General features: G+C 41.7%; 1 protein-coding gene across 2 annotated transcripts in view; it reads right to left on the bottom strand.

Annotated features, from left to right (window-relative positions):
- The window catches only part of ME3 (malic enzyme 3), a 117,975-nt gene extending 95,911 nt beyond the window's left edge, over positions 1–22,064 (bottom strand). The window contains exon 1 of one of the 2 annotated variants that reach the window (XM_077174013.1): positions 21,970–22,064. Coding sequence is in view for 1 of the 2 variants with exons in the window: in XM_054654637.2 (XP_054510612.1) it covers positions 21,605–21,799 (195 nt within the window). In the remaining variant the exon portion in view is untranslated. The other variant, XM_054654637.2, reaches the window with a different exon arrangement.
- Between the last annotated feature and the right edge of the window lie 1,177 nt (positions 22,065–23,241).

Below are 23,241 nucleotides of genomic sequence, written 5' to 3'. Positions count from 1 at the left end.
GTTTAAGGCATGAACACTGGCTTTTGGGTAGAATGGGTATCACAAGGCCCTGAAGATAATTACTGTGGCATTTTAAGGTCTTTTAGTCTCTGATGGTCCAATTTGACTGTTTAGCCTTGCTTAAATTGACTCCTGCTGTAGTAAGGTGAGCAAGACTCTGTCCACATAAAGCATGAAGCAACAAGTCTAAACCACTGATGGAAGGTTAACTGTGGAGCACAATAGAAATAAATGAATTTTGAAGCTCTCTTTGACCTTGGCTCTTTATGTCCCATTACCTAATTACTGAACACCATTCATCCCTTGACAGGCATTGTTTTTGGAAGGATGATGAACTAGTATTTGAAACACAAGTCACCACTTACTCTGGGGTTGATGAAGTTCTACTTCATGAACCTACCTGAACCTGAACTTCATGAAGTTCTACTTCATGAACCTCAAAGTAGTACTTTCAGAGGTCCATCACACTACTTGCCTTGTATTTACAACCTCTCCCACACAGGTATCTCTGTGAGAAGCCTTTAAAACATACATTCCAATCCCTCCAACCTTACAGGTGTTGCAGGTAGGAGAGCATTTCTTTCAATGGCAAAAAAACCCCAAGAGTACTGGCAATCACCAGAAGTTGTGAGGCTTTAAGCAACCCTGTTCCAGAAAACAGACCTTCTAAATGGGCTCTAGTTCTTCATTCCTCTCTAAAACAGCTACCCAATTTAGGTGAGAAGCAACAAGCAAAATACCATAAATTCTTAATGCAAATCAGTTAAGAACCCAAGGTTTAAAAGACATTATTAGTAAATGAAATATTTAAAGTAATAGTTTGAAAACTAAAAAGATCAATTCTCCTATGTAAAATTATCTGTAATTGCTTTCTCAGCTTTCATATTAATTATCATAATGAAAAATTAGTTCAAGAGAAAAGTACCATCCTGGGGGAATGAAAAGCTTTCCAATTAGAAATGCCAGGTAAATGCATTAACCATTCTACACTAACTATAAGCACTGCTGTTCTGAGTCTGAGAATTATGAGCCCCTGGAATATGTCCATCATTGCCATTTAGGTTGGCAATGCAATACAGTTGTGGATTAAAAAGTAATGGATAAGCTTTCAGGGTCACAAATTCTTCTTCAAATACTGGAAATTTTTGTTTACTCTAGACCATTTAACCAAGCTATAATTTGTGGGTTTAATGCCTCATGATTCACCAACACCAAGGAAGCCCACAAGAAATATAATTTTCAAAGAATTTCTTAAAAATGTGAGTGGAAAAATCTGTGTTTGCTGCACAAGAGGTCTTTGACTCTGCTGTGGACAAGCATAAAAATCCACAAGCAGCTGTCATACACACCACAATGGATTCACACTGAAAAGGTGCAGGCAGAGAGGTCTGGGCAAGCAGAGGTGCACTGACACTCTAAGGTGTCAGTGCCCTTTCCCATTGTCTAAGCTTTTAGCCACAACTTTGTAAGTCCCATTAAAGCAAGATGACACCACACACACACACACACACACACACACACACACACACACACACACACACACACACTTCATAATTTTCATACCTTATTCCAAAGCAAATAAACAGAAACAACATCACAACTGAGTTACCTCATCAAGAATAGTAAGGCAATGTGAAGTGTTTTGCATATTTTGTATTTTAAGACTAAAATTAGAATTAGATTCCGCATCAAAAAGATGTGCTACTTCTGTCCAGAAGTTCTTCACATGGGGACTCATGTCTCTAAGTAGAAAGATTGGAACAAAAGAAATTAAAACCTGGGGTCATCACTGATGTGGAAAGAAAAAGAAACCCAACAAACCAAACCAAATAAACACAACACCTACCCCTCAAATTAAAACAGCATCATCAATTAAAAGTCTCCCTGGCTAAAAAAGGGAAAGACTGTAAGCCCTAGTTTGTATTTTGAGATTTAAAGAAAACTGATAATAAAAACTAAATTGTACTATTGTTACTATATCAAAAGTAGAATTGCACTTGAACACAAGTGTAGGAGAATAATTAAATATATGTATATAGAAAACTGACACTACCAATACTGCATTTTACCTACGAACCCATGATGTTCTCCAGTAACAGTAGATGCAAAACCTCTGTAGCAGTCAGTCTTACTTATAGGACCAGCAATTCCTAGGCTGGCAGTTTGGGAGTGACCATGGGTCACAGAGCAGACCCAGTTATCAAGACTCACTGTTACAAAGATTAAGGCGTTAGTAGTGTGTATGCAGACCCTGCAGCTGGCTTTGGTTGCTTATGCTGTATATACTGAATTTGTTAGTACAGAGACTGCCTACATCTGATGTATGTCATTTGGGGTTTCTAGAGTTTTCACATCAGCAGGAATCCAATACAACACAAAACTGAAAGCAGACCAATTCACAGAAAGTGTTAACCGACATGTTCCCCTGAGACAGGGATGAACTTGAGCTACAAAGCCTGCATTAAGAAACTGTAATCAGATTATAAATGTGAACATTTAATTATGTAACTGAAACTAGTTCAGATGCCAAAGTAGCCCAAAGTGGTTTTAAATGAGCATCAGGATGTCCTGATCAATTAGTAGTCCAAAGAAGTCTGGTAGTGATCATGAGACTGTTGAGAGCTGGTGGACTTCTGGAGAAGGATAACACATCACATTTGATTTTGATTGCAGAGGTGAAGCTACAACCTTTCTGGACATCACCCACACAAAAACCTCCAATCACTTTCAAAAAGCTTATGACACAATTTCCCCAGGAGCTTATCTGCAATACCTGCCCTTTAAAATAGTACACCTCTTTCAACACCATGATATCACCAAAACCTGATGTCTGTTGAAGCACGGTGAAAACAAAGAGGTATTTCTAAGGAAAATCTTAATTTTAATTTTAAATCAGATGTTTTCCTCAAGTCTTTCTAGATGTATCAGATGGCTAAGTAAACTGTGGGCAACTATGCTCACATAAACTGTGGACAATTATGCTTACATCCAGTGAATGAATTTGTTTGTATCAAAAAGCATTTGGATTGAAAAAATGGTTTCTCTATTCTTTCCTTGGTAGCTGATCATGTTTCCAGAAGAAGATAAAATCTTGCAAACCTTAAACTTGACTGCAAATTCTCACCACATGTTTAAGTCCTCAAAGGCAAGAGAGAGGCATATGTATCCATTTTACATTTGCTTTCCTGAGACATACTGATAAAGTTAAAAAAATTATCATCTCCTTGACTTCAGGGTGGCACCAGATACCTATCTCTGTGCAGATGTGCTGCAAACTCAGAGAGCTACTGACGCAGAATGAGGAGGCAAAGTGCACTGTGCTGCAGCATATGGTACTTTATACCTATAAACTGCATTATGCAGACTTCACTCCCTTCCCTCCCCACTGTACAGGAGCAGAATTTTGTTTTAGTCATTTTGAGAGGATTATTTTTGCTTAAAGATACAGAAAAGTAAACTAACTGGAAACAAATATATGTTATACAAGATTTCAGAAACAGGAACACCACCTACTTCTACTGTATCTTTCAAAATGCCAGGCTCAAGGCCTGTTTTACTGCTTGCCCATCCTGTTCACCCTCAAAAACTCATCACGGGACACTACCAGGACAATCAGGCTGCTACACCTAAGAAAAGATCTCAAGTGCAGTCTGTGCCTTACAGTACACTCAAGCACATCTCCTGTGGGGCAGCAGATCACAGGGAGGCTCAGATATGCCCTCTCTCATCCATTTTTCAGCGACCTGATGCCAATAGATAGGACCACATATACTTTTTCCTGAAGAGGTTTTCACAAGAGTTTCCATTTCATGATCAAGATGAAGCCAAGCTGCTTACCAAGACAAATGGACAGACAGAACCAGGATCTGGGCTCCTCCAAACTAGCCCAAATACAGTATAGACACAGGCAAAACATCAAATCACTTTTGTTATTGGTCTTGCTTTTATTATAGGGCAGAGATTTTGTTTCTCATCTCCTTATCTCATATTCCTGATGATAAAATCCCTTTAGTTATGTTAACATTGTTTGCTGACATGTCATATTCAAAATAAGGTTGTATTAATAGCATGAAACATTTCACACTTTTCTCAAAAGTGTTACAGATTCTCCACAGAATGCAGCTTCAGATTTGAAGTTATGCCTGCATTTCCAAAGCATTTCTATTCAGGATGTACACACAATATTAATAAAAGAAGAGCTCTAAAAGAGACAGCTTTTGCAAATATGTGTAGAAGATATTATTCAAGGCTGTTACTGCTTCAGAAAAATGTTTTTAGTTGTAAAATACAAAATATGGATTAACACAAAGTAGATAAACACTTCAGTTGTAGACCACAGAACACACAAACTGAAGCTGATGTTCACCTAACAAATTGGTTACATGACAAAACACATTCAGTCTCTTAATTTCCGTGTTTGACATAAGATAAGGATATGCCTTTGAACATTCTTAAAAAGTCACCATATGCTGAGAGGTCAGTGTGGTTTTAGCGTGATGTAGATGCTGATGCACTGCAGATGGCAGCAGCAATGCCTTTCCCTGTATGATAATCAGAAGAGAATTTCAGACAACAGCAGGAGTGAATCAGAACTTAGAATAAAATGGCCAGATTCTGCCAAAAGCCATGGTCTAGGTACATGCATGTGATTGTTAATGGGGGGAAAAAAGGGCAGTTTCAGACAAATTTAATGTAAAATTCTACTTTGATAAGCATTCACAATATATTAAGTTGTTCAAATCTTATACTGTTAGGAGTATTTTGAATCTATGACAATCTTACTGCTGACTAGAACTTATGTTAAATGCAAAGAGATTCCCCTGCAGTTGCACATTTTAAAGTCACTTCCTATAAGATGCAAATATACAGAATCTATATTACATTATGCTGGCCTCAGTCAAACTCTCTGCATAAAAGCTGACCTGATGCTTCTACAAGCCTTTTTCTCTCCAGACAATATAAAGAAGTTCTGCAAAGCCTGAGGTTACCTGAATAACTCAGAGACATTAAAAAAAATTGTTTTTCCTAAAAGCCAACAACTTCTAAGCTATGTTTATGTTGGACCAACATTGCTAAGACTCAGCAAGAGGCAAACATTCTGGGTTTATTTTTGTCCTTACTGAAAATCTATGCCTTGGAGTATTGTTTGCACAGACCTAGACATCCACATTCATATTATTCACCAATCTTTCTACCACTGAATTTTCTCATCAAATCTCAGAATCTGTGCATAATCCTGAACCTACTACCTGGTATAAGTCTTTCCATGTGGATCAAGGAGATAAGATTCCACTTCCTGATTGTAACCAACTGTACCTAAGGATCTGTAGGATCAACCCCCAGACATGTACACAAAGTTGTTGATCTGATTTCTTTCCAAGAAATATATTGACTTTTGGCTTGCAAAATGCCTGGTATATAGAAAAGGGCCCAAGTTTGCCAAGACTATGGGTTTTATTCCTTTTATCATATATTTATCATATGATATTTTTATCACTATGATCTTTGTTACTGCTACACTTTGCTTTGCTTTCCCTTCCCTAGCTTTCCATACGCAGGAACAAGAGAGCTGGGACATGGGATTTCTGAACCAGAATAGCAAACGTCTCAGAGTATGTTCTTTCACACCAAGACAAAGTGAACCAGAATTTAATGTCTGACTATTTGGAGAAAATGGCTTAGAGAGGTTTGCTCTCCATGGCTTGCAGGCAGATCCTGGCTCCAAACACCCCTAATGTGTCTATTTTACCAATCATAGTTTAATCTTACTGCTGAGTTACTGCATAGCACCTGGGGAAAACAGGTCAAACTCCTACACTAGCATTAGAGAACCCAGGATCTAAACCCACTACAATATAAGGGTCTGTCATACCACTTCAGGATTTCTTCTTCCATGTATCCTCTACACTTCTGCTCTTCCTTTTTCCAATTAAATAAAGTGATTCAGTGTAAAAATGCCATGTAACCTTGGCTGAAGGCAAATGTATACATTCAAAGTGACTGTGTTTTACTTCTCATTTATTTAATACAGCAAATGCCAACTGGAGACATCATAAACTGTCTGAAGCTCATCCTGCAAGTTCATTTCAGTTTTGCAGTTGGTTTTCTACTGCCTGGTGCTCAGAAACACAGATTATTGTCTTGTAGTTTTGCTTCTCCTCCCTCTGAATGCAGAGCAAAGTGCATCACCATTTGTTTACAACCCAGCTGTGCTCCTATAAATCCACTGCTCAGATAGGCGTTAGCCAGAAGACACCCGGAGTCTTACAGCAGTGGGATACTAAATCAAAAACCTATGCCCTAGTTCAGCAAAGCACTTCCTTAAACAATACCAAGCCAGTAAGATTATAACTTCACTGCAAAGGGCTGCAAATACTCATTTGCTTCCCATAAAATTCAATCTGCTTTGGATCTAGTCCTAGACATTTGCTGGAAGGTGTTATTAAATAAAATGAGAGGAAAGGCAGGCCAATAATATTTTGATTTCTAAGAAATCACTGGTTGTTACATCTGTCTCATCAGATACTTGAGCAGCAGTCACAGGGGGACCACACAGCACACCCACTAACCCACTTTCTGACCCACTAGCTTTAAAGTGTAATTATTTAGTCTATTTTGGTTCTCTCCTTGAATTACTATTTTAATTATGCAGACAAAGAAGTAACCTCAAGTTTACAGGTATTGGTATCTGTAACTTATACACACTGTGACTCGAAGTTTTGAACTGTTATGAAATAAAGCCAGAAATTTTAAGTGACTAAATAAAAAGAAGAAGTGAGCTCTGGTAAACAAAATTAAAATAACCTCCTATAACAGCTATGTATTAGCACTCACTTCCTTTGTGCACAGCTTTTGGGAAATATTTCACAAAGTGTTTTTCATTTTATACAACAATGCATATTTGATGGCATGTATGGGATAAAGCAGTTGATCCATCACGTGTGTTTCTACCAGGCTGTGCTGGAGATCATTTTTGGCACAGATAATAGATGCTACAATAAGACAACTGAGCAAACAGGTTTGCTGGCTGAATGGTGAGCAAATTTATTCTGAGGGACTCTGTTTACCTACAGATGTCCCATATTACCTTGGGCAAGCTAAATTCAGCTCCCCACGGAAGTAGTCCAAAACCAAATGTAAATTATGACAACATGATGCCCATGACTGCATAATCGTTTCTGGAATGCTTATCAGTGATTCAGAAACTGTCCTCCATAACTGATAAGAAATGGGACAGAGTTCAAAAGTGCTTGATGTAATGCAGCAGTGTGTTAGGGCTCCAGTAGTCTGAATAACTCTCATTAATGAGAAGTAGAAAGTGAATGATACATGCCTTGAAAGTCCCAAGAATTAGGAATAAGGAATAAGCCACAAATATTTCTCTCAGTCACATTTTTTCCTTTTCTGTTTTTATTTTTTTTTTTCAAATCCTGATGTTCAAATTCAATAGTTTCTTTATTTTGCTAAAATCTGGAAGCCACAGCTGGGGATTATGTGTCTAACCACAGTCTCACTGGACTGAAAAAGTAATCGTAACTCCATTTTACGCTCAAGTTAGAGAAAATTCTACATAAATTATGCATTCTAGCTAATTAAGATGTTTCTTAATTTTTAGAGCAATAAGCAAGTACCTTTACAACTTCCAGTATACCTTCTTTTCACCTCTCATTTGTCAGGTTAATTAACAAACATGAATAGAGATGCTCTTCCTAAAGAATGAGCTCTGAGATCTATTCTCTCCTGTACGGGTATCTGTATTAGGCATTCCCTCTGCTTCTACCTAGATTTCCTGTTGGGGAAAAATATAAGGATTTTGGCTGTTGCCCTGTGATTTCTGGAAGTCCGGGAGTGTCCGGGAGTGTGACCGTGTTCACAGGGGTTCTTGGATGAGGAAAGAGATGAGAATGTTGACCTCCATGATCAGAAGGCTTGATTTATTATTTTATTATATATATATATTACATTATCACTATACTAAAAAGAAAAGAAAGAAAAGGTTCCTCAGAAAGCTAAGCTAAGAATAGAAAAGCAAAGAGTGATAACAAAAGCAGCTCTCTCGGACTCTGTCTGAGATGGCTTGGTCCTTGATTGGCCATTAATTATACACATCCAAGATGGGCCAATCACAGGTGGACCTGCTGCATTCCACAGTAGCAAATAACCATTGTTTACATTCTGTCTCTGAGGCCTCTTAGCTTCTCAGAAGGAAAAATCCTAAAGAAAGGATTTTTAGTGAAAAGATGTCTGCGACATGGGAGTTGGCTCAGAGCTTCAGTCTCACATGATGAATTAGTCTGCAAGTGGACAGTAAATCCAATGCATCCCAAATATGATCAGCCTCTGCATATGCACAGACTATATGCAAAGGAGATGCTGCATGCCAAGAAGCCCCAGATACCTGGCCCATCTCATCTAGAATGGAGATGAGGAATATCTACAATGCACAAAGTTTGTCCAGATGGTCTAGTAACCATGCCTACCACAGATCTGGAAACTCTCACACACTTGCAGCTCCTTAGCCCAAGCCTTAGCCTCACCTCTCTTAGCAGCATTCTTCTGCCTGGATAGGAAAATGCAGTGCTTCCCCAGAGTAAAGGCTGAAGCCTCTTTTCAAGAGACATAAAGCATTTACCATAGTATAAAATTACTACAAATCTGAAAGGAAAGAGGCTCACAGTACTTCAACCCAATTTGGTTCGGGCCCTAAATCAGAGTTCATTGCAATCAGCTCACATTTTGAGAAAAAATTTTCCAACACTAGGAAAATTAACACCAGTGATGAACTGACCAGGTGACTCTTTTATCAACAAGTTTCTGTCTCCTACAAGCACACTCGATACAGTGCTGCAGTTCAGAGAGTACATTATGGTGGTGCCAATCAGACATTGAGAAAGACCTGAGAATGGTTCCAGCTGCTCACTGTGTCCTAGCAGATCTGTAGCCATCTGCTCTTCCCTGCTCCAACACAGTGCCACATTTAAGCTCCTGTAAGATGTTATAGTCATTCTCTGACAATAAAAGAAAAAACAACAAAACCCAAAAAGTTAAAAGCATCTACTTTACTGAATTTGCTATTTCTCAGGAAATACTAATTGAAAACTTCTTGCTCTGTGTTACAAATTGCAGCACAAATATTATGATTCTGTAAGTCAAACAAGATTAATATCCCTCTTTCCCTGCAGGAAATCCTAATAAATGCTACAGGGGTTTCCAGCTTTGCAGGAAGTGAAACTGCTGGACTCTCATACTCTTTTATATTTGGCTACAGTGGGAAACTCATTTTGCAACTCCATCAAATACCAGTTACATTCCTACAAGGAAAACAGTCCAGCTGCCAGTCAATAGGACATTCGACCTTGCAGAGAAACCTGAAAGTCACTTGTACAAAACAACAAGATCTGGTTACAGTTTCACTGTCACTGCCAATTCCATTAAAGCTTATCTTTAAAATGTAATAAGCTTTTTAGAAGTGGCCAACACTAAACCCATTTCACAGCAGAATCCAGAGTCTCGCTGCTGCTTTCCAGCACCTTCCCATCACTTCCTTTCTATTTATATGAGAAATTACTTTGTTATCTTATAACTTCAAATACAGTTAACATGCTAAATACAAAACAATTACTTGCCTCTAGGAAGAGTGGTCCAGTTTCAGCAAGCATGAGTCATGCACTCCTTCTGCTTTCATAACCCACCCCATTACCCTTGACCAGTGGGCATTTGGAAGGTCACAGTTCAAAGGCACTTTTGCAAATTTTATTAAGCTACAAGAATTCTCCAGGACAGCTTCAAGCTCTCCAAGGCATCTCACTTAGTGCCCTCGTTTTTCCTCCAGCAGGTCTTGTGAAGAAGTCCAGCTCTTCTTGCTGGCATGCCAGAAGACAGCTTCTGGCATTGGAAAGGCATCCCTGAGTGGGTCACTCCAAAGCTCTTATGGAAGATGAATGAGTTTAGGCAGACCACACTAAAATAAAGAACGCTAACATGAACTTTTGATTTTTAGGACATGCAACTATGGGAGTAGCTGGAGCCTTCATGGGACTATCTATCAGTAGAAACTGGTATTATTAATAAATTCCATTTTCGCTTTGAGACTTTGGCTTAAACAATCAGTAAGCACAATTTTTTACACATACTTTCATTTTAAGTGCCATTTATTAACAGAGCAAGATGATGAAATTTAACTATCTACAACCTTTAACCTTCATAGTTTGTAATGAAAATGACCTTGTATCTTGAATGGTGCAGCTGCTTGAATTCCTAAATTCAAAAAAGGCTCAATGTAAAGTTGACTGAAGTCAACAGAAACCCTTCCAATAACTTAAGCCTACGCTGCCCCTTAGAAACCAAAGAGCAATGCTCAGGCAGGGCTCTGCTGTTGCAAGCATTTTTCCTTCCTAGACAAAAGCCAGGAAAAGCTGCTGGCATCAGCACATGGAGTGAAAGGCACGTTCCACATCTCCTTCGTATAAATACTGCTGCACATCACAACCTGGGCAAGTTACCAAACCTAAGAGGAATCTGCTGCATGTGTGCAATGAGCAACAAGGCACAGTGGTATGTGCACTGAAAATCCTTACAACTTGAGACAAAAAAAATTCATTTATTTTACTGTTACCTTTGAACATCTATTTCTGTATTTGAATATAATTTACAAACTTGTGAGCCACCAATGGCAGGCCAATTCACTAGTGAGTACAAAGCAGCAGAAACTGCAGAATGAGCCTCTGCATCAAGACCAGCAGTGAATGCCACTTGGAAAGTTTTCTGTAAAGCTGCCTACCTGGAGCACATGGTCACCTCTATCATTGCTTTTCATGGCTTTCATACATCAAGCCACTGTATCTGCCAGGCATCAGGGGAAAAGAGAAGTTTTCAATTCTTCTTTCCAATATCCTCATCACTTCAAGTATTTTGGGATCCTCTCCCACAAACTGTCTGTCTCTTGCCCAGAAAATACCTGAACTGCTAAGTTGTTCTAGTACAAGTGCCTTTCACACTTTTGGAACCACTGTAGAACACTTTTCCCTAAAAGAGTCTGAATTCTGCTGGAATTCAGACTTTATGCACGCTCCACTACTGCAAATTACTTTCTTTTGCAGCAGGTTGGTTTTTTTTTTGCTAGATTTTAAAGAGGTTTTGTCATAGAAAAATAAATTCCAAAACAATGGGAGATAGAATTTTTAGACTTTTTTTCTTCCCCAGTAGTCAGATTTAGCACTTCAGCAAACAATTTTTGTTACTTTTCTCATTTGATGGCTAGATCTAGAAGCCTTCATACAGTATTGGGGGAAAGAAGGGACTTGACCCTCCAATAATTGTGATCAAGGGACCCGATTTACAGAGGCAGTTGTTTTATCACAGAAATTAACTACAGACACAAGTGACAACATGAAGACATCAAATTCCCTGTGAGGCAAGAAATGGCTACAAGGGAGAAGTTTTTTGGCTTGGGTGGTGGTAGGGCTGTTTCGGGTTTTTTGTTGGATTTTTCTTTCTCTGTTTATTGGACCAAGTAATCTAGCTGGGGGTACGAAAAACTAGAGTTGCTAGAAGAAGGGCTATGAATATGAAAATCCCTGGACTTACTTCTCCCCTTTCCCCCCACCTCTAAATCATTAGGCACAATAAAACAGATTATCTCTTGTTCCAGCCTCTGCCCTGCTTACCTGCTTAGACTATCTTGACAACAGAAACACTTAATAATCTGGACACTTCAAAAAATAGCAGAATTTGGCAGTTTAATCCATTCTCTCATTTATAATAATCACAAATCATGCAAATAATCATAGCTGAAATCACCTGCAGGTGATTTTTTTTACATCAAATCATTCAAATGAAGATTAAACAGAATTTAATAGTTTCCATAATGAATTTAACCACTAGGCAAAGTGACAAATCCATTGGCCCAGCCAAAGAGAAAACATTCAAGGCATTTTTTCCCAGAGAACATAGCACTGTAGTTTTTCAAATAACCTATTTTTTCTAATATTTAGAAACACAGTGAAGTCTTAACTACATGTTTTACAAGGATGAACACAGCTAATCCATATAGACTTACTATAAAATAGACTTACCATTTTTTTAAGCTAAACATACAGAATAGAATTCTCTAAGGTGTGGAGATAATATTTTTTTATATCTAAACAGAGAAAGGTACTGAAAATCTGTTTCTGTTCTATGGATCCACATGTTGAAAAAGGTTACATGTGCAACCTGCACAGAGCTCCAAAGTAGAAAAGGTTGATAGGCAGAAAACTTTTGCATTGGCATTATTTTCTTTGTCCGAACCATAGTCTGCTCAGTTACCCTGTCTTAGTTTTGTGTTTGGCAGCTGCAGAACTATAAAAAGCTTTGCCATTTAAAACATTTTTAGAAGAATGATATTGTATTAGGCTGACAATACAGAAGTCATTTATCAAAATGTCACATTGTCTGCAGAGACAGATAGTGTCAGCCCTGGGCCTCAAAGAGGAGGTTAAAAAATTAAAGACATGCTCATCATCTCCACTAGAGCACATTCTATACTGAAAGTAGTCAAGTTTGCCGTTGTGCTAAGCCTTCTATTCAAAGAGAGGGAATTTCAGCAGTGTTTATTCTCCCCCAGGCACCAAGGCCTGCCTGACCTGCTTACAACAGCTCTAAAGCTAAGTCTGTCCCAAAAGAATTTATTTGGGTGAGTGCTACAATAGGCTCAAGGTTTGGTAGCAGGTGTGTATTTCAGTGAGAAAAAGATAAAAAAAAATAAGTAACAGAGGAAAAGAAAGAGACAAAGCAAAACGCAAACCAACAAAAAAATCTAAAAAACCCCCAGCAAAATAAGATTATCTACAGAACTGTATGTCATTTAATTAAGAGAGAGGTAGAGGCAAGGCTCCTCCTGTGCAGGGCAGCATCCAACGTTCAGCTACAGCAGCCATGTGCATTGGCAGCTTTCCTATCAAACTCGAGGCCCAACCTCTGCCAGGGCTCAGTGCCAGAAATGCCAGAGTCCTGCCTGCATGGGGGTATGTGGTGGCAGAGGCTTTCTCTGAAGTGAAGAATGAGTAAAACACCTAAAGTACAGGAGAGCTGCCAAAAGGTATGTTTGAACAGCATGTCCCATCAGCCAGGCAACTGAGGCAGAGCAGGTAGGTAGGTCAGCATCACTTACAGTAAGCCAGAAAAGAAAACTATCCCAAAACCCTGGAGGTGCATAAATACTATAAAAAATTATAACTGTCCCCCTTCAGCAAGGGGTAACAAGAGAGCACAGTTATTCATTAAAGAACAAACTTTGCTTTCTCATCTCTGAATGAAGGTCAGTAACAGCACCAAGTGTTCTTCTGGAGGTGGCTTGTGCAGAAGCAAAGAGGAATTCAATTTACATTCTCTTAATCAGCAGAACTTAATACAGTAAAAAAAAAGAGGCAGTCTAGGAAGTTTTTAGAGTGTGTGGAGGACAACTTTTTGTTGCAGCTGGTGAGTCAGCCCACCAGGGAAGGGGACTACGTTAGACCTGCTGTTTGCAGAAGAGATGGGCTGGTGGGAGACGTGGTGCTTGGAGGCTACTTGGGGCACAGTGATCATGAAATTATAGAGTTCTCTATATTTGGTGATATCAGGAGGAACATCAATGAGACTTTTACGCTGAACTTCCAGAGGGCAGACTTTGGCCTATTTAGGAGACTTATTCAGAGAGTTCCTTGAGAAGCAGCCCTTAAAAACAAAGGAGTTCAGGAAAGGTGGGTGTGCATCAAAACAGAGATCTTGAGGGCACAAGAACAGACTGTCCCTGTGTGCTGAAAGATGAGTTGATGAGGCAAGTGTCCAGCCTAGATGGGCAAGGAGGTTTTGAAAGAACTTAGGAATAAAAAGATGATGTATCATCTTTGGAAGGAGGGTCAGGTCTCTCAGGAAGTATTTAAGGGGGTTGCTAGGGCATGTAGGAAAAAAAATAGGGAGGCCAAAGTTCAGTTCAAACTTAATTTGGCAACTTTTGTAAAGAAGAATAAAAAATGTTTTTATAAATACATTAATGGCAAAAGGAAGGGTAAGACCAACCTTTGTTCTCTATTGGATGAGGGAGGGAACTTAGCAACTGCAGATGAGGAGAAGGCAGAAGTGCTTAATGCCTTCTTTGCCTCAGTCTTTAGTGGGAAGATGGCTTGTCCTCAGGACAGCTGTCTTCCTGGGCTGGTAGATGGTGTCAGGGAGCATGGATGGTCCCCCTGTTAACCAGGAGGAGGCAGTCAGAGAATTGCTGAGCTGCTTGGATGTTCATAAATCTATGGGTCCAGATGGGATCCATTCCAGGGTGATGAGAGAGCTGGCAGATGAGCTTGTAAAGACACTCTCTATCATTTACCAACAGTCTTGGCTCACTGGTGAGGTTCCAGATAACTGGAAGCTGGCCAGTGTGACCCCCATCCACAAAAAGGGTGGGAAGGAGAATACTGGTAACTATAGGCCAGTTAGCCTGACCTCAGTACCCAGTAAGGTGATGGAGCAGTTTATATTGAGTGTCCTCACACAGCACTTACAGGGTGGCCAGGGTACCAGACCCAGCCAGCATGGATTTAGGAAGGGTAGGTCATGTTTGACCAACCTGGTCTCCTTTTACGACCAGGTGACCTGGCTGGTGGATGCAGGAAAGGCTGTGGATGTTGTGTAGCTGGACTTCAGCAGAGACTTTGACACTGTCTCCCACTGCACACTCCTGGAAAAGCTGGCAGCCCATGGCTTGGACAGGAGCACTCTGTGCTGGGTTAGGAACTGGCTGGATGGCCAGGCCCAGAGAGTGGTGGTGAGCAGTGCTGCATCCACCTGGGGGCAGTCACCAGGGGTGTCCCTCAGGGGTCTGTGCTGGGGCCAGTTCTGTTCAATATCTTTATTGATAACATGGATGAGGGGATTGAGTCTCTCATCAGTAAATTTGCAGACTACACTAAGCTGGGAGCGTGTGTCAATCTGTTGGAAGGAGGCTCTGCAGACAGATCTGGAATGGTTGGATGGATGGGCAGAGCCCAACAAAATGAAGTTTAATAAATCCAAGTGCTGAGTCCTGCATTTTGGCCACAATAACCCCCTCCAGCGTTACAGGCTGGGGACAGTGTGGCTGGACAGTGCCCAGGCAGAAAGGGACCTGGGGGTACTGCTCAACAGCCGGCTGAACATGAGCCAGCAGAGTGCCCTGGTGGCCAAGAAGGCCAAGGGCATCCTGGCCTGTGTCAGGAACAGCGTGGCCAGCAGGAGCAGGGAGGGCACCCTTCCCCTGTACCCAGCACCTTGAGTGCTGTGTCCAGTTCTGGGCCCTCAGTTTGGGAAGGACCTTGAGACACTCGAGCACATCCAGAGGAGGCAACGAGGCTGGGGAGGGGCTGGGAACACAAACCCTGTGAGGAACGACTGAGGGAGCTGGGGGTGTTTAGCCTGGAGAAAAGGAGGCTCAGGGGTGACCTTATACTCCCTACAACTGCCGAAAGGTGGCTGTAGCCAGGTGGGGTTGGTCTCTTTCTCCAGACAGCAACTGACAGAATGAGAGGACACAGCCTCAAACTGTGTCAAGGGAAATAGAGGTTGGATATTAGGAAAAAGTTTTTCACGGAAAGAGTGAGCAGCACAGTCTCTAACATCAGTGACATCATATGTCGTGCTACTTATGAGGGGCAAGGCTTGGAGCATGCTGAGGTCAGTGGAGCACACACTGTTCACCCCACACATAATATGCTCAGTCTTCCTGACAACATCTATACAGTGTTTCCAAAGAAATCAACTAGTAGCTTACCCCGTATTTCACTAAATGGAAGGAATAGGAATGTGAACAAGCTGCAATATTCAGCACTAAATCCATTCTAACTGCAACAATATCAATTTTCATATTCTTCACCAAAGAGTTTGTGTTACTTAAGTGCAAATTTTATTCAAGTGCCAGAAAAGCCTAGTCCATCCTATGAAACCAGAGCTACATTCATTCTTGGCTCTGCCTTACCAAAACATGCCTGATGTAAAGATTAAGGCTTCTCCAAAAGAAAGGGCATGATAAAAAGAAAGCAATATAAGCATCTGCCAAACTGATGAATTTCCTCAAGTTAAAGGCAGTTTTAAAGGTATTTTTACAATATTTTCAGAAAACAGAAAGAAGCGTTTTGTTCCAAAACCAATTTATTTTTATTAAAATCTTATACTGAGTGCAAGCATAAACTCAGCACTTATAAAAGAAAAGCTGCCCAACCAATGCTTCCAAGACCTCTCAATCTCATTTATAAGGGCTGAAGGGAAAACAAGGACTAACATATTATGGATGTTAAACATGTACGGATTAGTACAGCATAGAGGCAGGGTCTGCATCAGCACCCTTCTCACCCTCACAGCAACAGATATCCTATGCACTTCCAAGCTTTTCTATGGGAATGCCACTCCCAAAGCACTAGCAGCATCACAAAGGGGAGAGTGACAGTGTTGGCAAGAGGTTATGCAGGCAGACAGGGAGGCAGATGGCTCCTTGGTTTGATAAGGGAGACAAACTGGAATTGAAGCTGCGGGAGTAAAGGGACTTTTGCAGGCTGCTTCTAATACCAGAAGCACCAACAGATTTAGTTTGGGCTCAGTCTGCTGACCACACCATAACAACAAGTTCTTTGGCATCAAAACATTGGGAAATGTCCTTGCCAAAAGACAGTCTGGCCTCAGAAAAATATGATTGACACTAACACCAAACAAATAAAAATGAAAGTTCACATGCCAGAATGATGGCAAAAACAAATCTAACTGAGCAATCATATTTCCAAAACACACCACATTTGCCAAAATATTTGGCCAAAGCTCACCTCTGTGGAGTTTGTTTCCAATTGAAGTCACGAGGATACAGGCACCTTGGCTTGACTAATGAAGCACAAACATGTAAAGAGCCTCTCTGCTCCAGGCACCATCGAAGGCTCATCACAATGCACAGTGCTCCAGCTCACTCACATTTCTACTCTAGAGTATTTAGAACCTGATTTGACAAAACTCATCTCTCAGCTAGAGTTTTACTTGGGTCTAAATTTGCAGGGTTTGGCTATGCAAGCGTCTTGTTTGTTATCCCTAGAAACTCAAGAGCACCATCAGGTCAGTTCATGAGCATCCTGTCTCCTGCAGCAATCACAAGCCTTAAGAAGAGTAAATAACACAGGTTAATAGGATACTCTTCCACTGCACTCTCCCATCTTTTCATCATTTTCAGTTTGGGGACTTTCTAAGCCAGGTGTTTAATAAAAGTCTTTAGTAATCCCCAGTGGATTTTTCCCCCTAAATTAACTTGTCCAGTCTAAAATTTTCCCCCCAAACCTTGCTCAAATAGTTTTGGGCTCTTGAAAAAATATGAGGGGAACCTCTAAACTCTGCCCACCTCATACTCTTCCTTTGCAAAACACGAACAGATGGCAAGTTAACAAACACTGGAATGCATACACTTAAAGCCCCATGCATCACTCAGTTGTTATGTATCTATCAGACCTAAAGCTAGCCAACTGAAAACTCCAGCTGCAAGAGAAACTCCAGTTGTAAGAACTCAATCCTGTGGATTTAGAGAGATTCACTACTTTGAAAACAGAATTCTGCCTTGGTCTGATCTTGCCAACTAATTTCAGACACACTGCTCTTGTGCCCAGTACTATTTTTTTAAAAACCAAATCATTTTACAAATCCACCTAATTTTAGCTCTGTATCACCACAGCTGCCAAGTGCAGCCGTGTGCAAGATCACACGATTTGTTTCTCAGCTGCAGTGGCAAATTACTGACACTATTCAAAGAACCCTCGGTTAGCTCAATTTCAATCCCTGCAAAGCTGAAGGACAAACAACCTTTCTGCATTTTAATCATGTATATACAGCAGTATATTCAAAAATGCTGCAGAAGCCTACAGCAGTTCTTTAAGGTTTGATTCTTACATATCCAGACTAGTAATTTTGTTTTGTTAGGTTTTGTTGGTTTTTTGTTTGTTTGTTTGTTTGGGGTTTTTTTTTGTTTTTTTTTTTTTTTTTGTTTTTTTTGTAATTCATCATGACATTCCATGAAAAAAAAATGGAGACCATGCATGCACATCAGAGGAGAGTATAATCCAGACGTACTCAGAGACCACAAAGTCAGATCCCTGCATTGCACTTGCAGGAAAGTTTAATGGATTATCTTAACCCTTCAAGTGGGGCAATATCCTGCCACTCTGAAAACAAACTGTGACCTCCAGTGCTGCATCTGTTTGTGATGGCAGATCTCCAAGCATGAATGATTTATCTCGAAATTAGAACTTCCAGAAAAATGCCAGAAGTGTCATCAACCTTCCAGTCAAATGTCATGAACAAAGTTACAATCAATTTTGGACACAACAAGATTTTTGAGTCCCTGCAGGTATGTGGTCAAACTGGGAATTGTCCAGCTCAGCCTTTGTTTGTTCAAATACGAAAAAGGCATATGAATTTGACAGAGTCCCTGGACAAACTGGAAATCATAAAAGGCACATGTGAGACGAATAGAACTGCACAAATCTCAAGAACTGACAGCAGTGTCAGTCAGAGAGAACATGACATGGACTTGACCACACCAAACACACGGCAGCTTTGATATACAAGGCAGTGAGTAAAGGAAGCCCCATCTTTCCTCCCAGGGTCTGAGCACTGAATCAGCTTTTCACAAGGCTGAGGTCCCACAGTAAAAGAGACTTATTTCTCAGCAACTGCAGTTTTCATTGGATCACCACAGAACACTCATACCAGTGCTCTGTGGTTATCTGACATTGTTAACATTTCTAGGTTTTCCAATTTTACGGCATTCCAGGTCTGGAAAACAACTTCTTCATGAGGCACTTCATAAAAACATGTGACAAGTTCTTCTTCATCCTTTTGTTATTTCTGAGACTCCTCAGACAAATAACAGCAACTGCTATTGCCTTTTAAAGCTGCAAGTACCTCTTACAAGAATGCTGATGTTTCCCAAGTCCTGTCCTTGGATTAAACATGGGACTGTCACACTTCACAACACAAGGAAGAACAGTATTTGAATACCACAGTACTAAAAAATGTAGTACATGGTAAACAAAGACCAAAGGGAAGAAACAACTGCAAATTTATTAAATTCATAACTAGTTTTTGGATTTATTTTTCTTCTTCTCAGGCAGCTTTGGAAACCAGGGAAACTTCTCAGAGGACAGCCTGCTAGCACTTTTACTAATATTTAGGATATTAGAGAGGACCTGCCAGCAGCAGATTTTGAGTCTGCTTCTTCTTCAAAGCACCTTCAACCCAGTAAGCAAGCTAAGACTTGGATCAATAACCTCAGACTGTAAATCTGTCTGCAATTCTGCTGAAGGGACAGTGTTCTTCATTGAATAAATACCACACACTTGACAGCTTCAGACTGACAGCTTAAACTTCATCCAAAAGCTATAAAACACCCATGGTATTGAATAAAGCAGGGAAATGCTGCATTAAGTCTCACTTCTCAATATTTTTTTTCGGAGGTTCTTGGAGAGATGTAAGGACTATTCCGTGCAGAGCTGCTTGCAATCAGTTGAAAACTTAGATTAAAGTGAGATCCACTGCAGAAAAAAAAGCAATAACCCCATGCCTGCATTTAGTTACCAAAGGGGTAAAGAGCAATTGCAATGTGAGGAGAGTACAACAGCTGAAAACCTACCTAAATTAGGGATCCCTAATTTTGATTTACACTGCTGCAGCACAGCAGACCAAAGGGTCACCACGCTGACAAGACATGAACTGCCTGAAAAACATCATTTCAGCTGAACACAGGTAACTCTTCAGAGGCTACAACAAACTGCTAAGAGCCACAGAGAAATGGAAGCCTGTTTAGAAAAGCCTGGAAAGAGGTCTTGAGTGTTTAGTAATGATGGGTTACCTAGGTGCATACACAGGCAGCCCGTATCTCTTACCACAGATGTAAGCCATCTCTGTCTTGACTTGGATGTTCTGCAGATGATTTATCTCAGTGACTGAGAAATGTAACAAACAGCAAACACACAGGCTGGAGACCAGCTGGGAGACTTCTCATGGCCAATTAAACACTGCACACCACAGTACATTTTTCCTCTAACAGGAACAGTTGTCTACCCTTCTCTTCACATGGCCAAAAATTCCATTTAAATGTCAAGAAAAATACTTTATTTCACTGGGAGGAGGGAAAACACTCAAGAAAAGCCTCAGTTCTGAAAATTATAAAACAGGACATTAAAAATCTACTCTTGCATCAGCCAGATTCAACTGTGTGTTATTACTGCATTCTGCATTACATAGACGAAAGGTCAAAGTATTTTCAGTTCAAATCCATATATGCAAGAAAACAAGAAACATTAGCTATGTCACTCTTTATAACTACCATGAAGCACCCATCAAAACCTCTTAATGCCGACAAATTATTGTTATTTATGACCTAGTTGGCAGTCCCTTTCTCTTCAGCCTAACACAGGCACTATATAATGATTCAGACTAGACTGCCTATGAAGTTGTTGCATATTGAGTAATATCCAGTGTCATCACATGACTTGGTTCTTTGGGATTCATCTCTGTGGATGCTGAAATGGTAGCAGAAGATGCAGCTCAATGCACAGCATCCTACACAAAAAGTGGTCATCCAAAGGATCTCCAGTCTGGAAGACAACATAGGAAGCTCATGGACTGGATAACTGTGTATGTATGACAAATATGACAGCCCGATCAATCAATCAATCAATTTCAATACCATGTTTAATACCTGCTCATTTTAGGTAAATAACACACTTGTAGTTATTTCTAGTAATATTACACAAGAAAGTAGAACCCAGCATAGTTGAGTCTGACATATTTGATGCCAATATTGACACCCAGATTATTTTTTCCCTTCAAATGATGTAAAGTTAAGTTATTGGGTCTCACTTCACATGCTTTGTAGACTTTGCTAAAAACTTTCTCCAAAAGCATTTTTTAAAAAATTCTTCTTATTATAACTGTGTTGTTAATGTTTCCACAGTTTTGAGGATAAACACATCTTCAGCCTGGCGAGATGTTGCTTTGGTAGTGGAGCACACACAGCTACGGATACGCTATGAAAGGAAGAGTGAAAACAAGAACAGCCACACATGCTTGTTTCATCATGAAGGTGTAAATGACCCGTTTCACAGCTACATGCGTAAAACAATATATATATATATATATAAATAACCCAGATTTTGGTATTGGACTTCAAAGAGAAGTTGTATTTGTATTTTCTCCATCCCAATTTTTTGTGCTTCTTTCAGGCAAACAGCTTCAGTTCCCAGGCAGGGGCACTTCTGTCCTACCCAGGCTCTGTGGGCGCCGCTGCAGCAGCAGGACAGCGGTCAGAGGGGAGGCAGGTGCCCGACTCCCCAGGAGGCCGCAGTACCGAGCCAGCGGCCCGGCACCCATCACACATCCCGTGCTCCGTTCAGGACAACCCGCGGCCGCTCCCCCTCCGCAGCATTTCACCCTTTGGGACCGTCCCCGTTCCCTGGGGACGGTCACGGGTGACGCTGCCAGCCCCAGCAGCCGGGACACCTGCGCTCCGGGCCTTCCCACGTCCGCCGCCCTCCCCGCGGCCCGGCCGCGCCCGCCCCTGCATCACCCCCGCCCAGGCACGCACCTTGTTGAGGTGGGGGTTCCTGGTGATGTCGTAGCCTCGCTTCTTGATGGCCGGGGCGCGGCCGGGGCCGGCCGGGCCGGTGCACCCTGCCTGGCTGCTGCGGGCCCGGCTGAGGGCGAGTAGCAGCGGCGCCCGGCCGGCCCCCACCATCGGCAGCAGGCGGCGGGCGCAGACCCCGCCGCACACCGGCACCATCGCCGCCGCTCCTGCCGCGGGGAGCCCAGCGGGGCTGGGCGGGCGCGGCCCGGCCCGGCCCAGGCGTGCCCTGCCCAGGTGAGCCCGGCGCGGCGCACCCGCCGAAGCGAAAGGAAACCCGGGAAGGAGATCCCGCCGCAACCCCGCGGCGGCCGCCCCTCCTCCGTTACCTGTTAAGGCTCAGCCAGCGGCGGCGGGGAGGGGGAGCCGGGCCGGGCCCGCCCCCGCCGGGGACAGCGGCACGCACGGCCCGGGAGGCGGCGGTGGGAGCGGGGCTGCCCGGCCCGGGAGGCGGCGGTGGGAGCGGGGCTGCCCGGCCCGGGAGGCGGCGGTGGGAGCGGGGCTGCCCGGCCCGGGAGGCGGCGGTGGGAGCGGGGCTGCCCGGCCGCGGCGTTGCGGTGCTCGCCCCTCTGTGCCCGCACTGCCCCCGACCGCCGCCATAAAGGGGTTCGGTGGGGGCTGCAGAGCCTGGGGACCCTGGACAAGGACACGGGACCTTGGCGGGACATGGAGCAGGGCAGCGGAGCAAAGCCGCTCGGAGGAGCTGTTAGTGCTGAAGGAGCATCTTCAAAGAACTTTTCAGTCCAGGAGTGTGAACAGCCGTGGTTGGTTAGGCATTTCAAGCCGCATATAGTCCCTAAATTCCCTCTGTGTAATTTATATACACCGTATATTGTACGTATAATGTATTTACTATGGATCCAGTTATATAATGTATATAACCTGTATTTCTTCATGTTGTAATTATATATTTGCTGAAGAAGACAGGTCCCTGCACCTCTTGGTTTTTTTTTTTTTTTTTTTTTTTTTTTGGTTTTTTTTGTTTTTTTTTTTTTTTTTTTGTTTTTTTGTTTTTTTTATAAATGAACTCTTTTATACTTGAAAATGGTGAAAACATCATCACCATCACCACTACCATCTGGTACCACACCACTTCTGAGGAAAAACCAGTGCTCTGATTACCCCTCAAAACAGTGGAAGTTTCATGTTCAATTTCATCTTAAGATCAACACTGCTTCAGTACCTGCATCCCTCTCATGAAGTTCACATCTGCTTTGCTAGAGGGACACTCTTATCCTTCCATTAGTATTGCTGTCTGCATGTGTATTTTTTAATATGCTTTAATATATTTGTGGATAAATGATACAGTCCATGCAGACCAGAAGACGACTAGATGGATATGGTTGCTTTTCCTTGCCTTGCCTCTAGGCACTCAATAGAATAGACTGTTGCAATTTGATTCCACAACCTTATGATTTCTCCCTAGAGAGCACATGGCTTCATGCATTGTTCTAGATGTGTTCAGGATATTTACACCCTTGCTGTAGGCAATGATTATATTCAAACCTCATACTTGAGGACTGTGGCAACTTCTTAACTACTATTGGGGGAAAAAGACTTCTGGAAGTAGGGTTGTCTGTCTGGTCTTTGGGTCTTTCCCT

The sequence above is a fragment of the Agelaius phoeniceus genome, chromosome 2, assembly GCF_051311805.1.
Source record: "Agelaius phoeniceus isolate bAgePho1 chromosome 2, bAgePho1.hap1, whole genome shotgun sequence".
NCBI classification, from domain to species: domain Eukaryota; kingdom Metazoa; phylum Chordata; class Aves; order Passeriformes; family Icteridae; genus Agelaius; species Agelaius phoeniceus.
The sequence above is the reverse complement of the archived record's forward strand: the minus strand, read 5'-3'. Positions and strand labels throughout refer to the sequence as shown.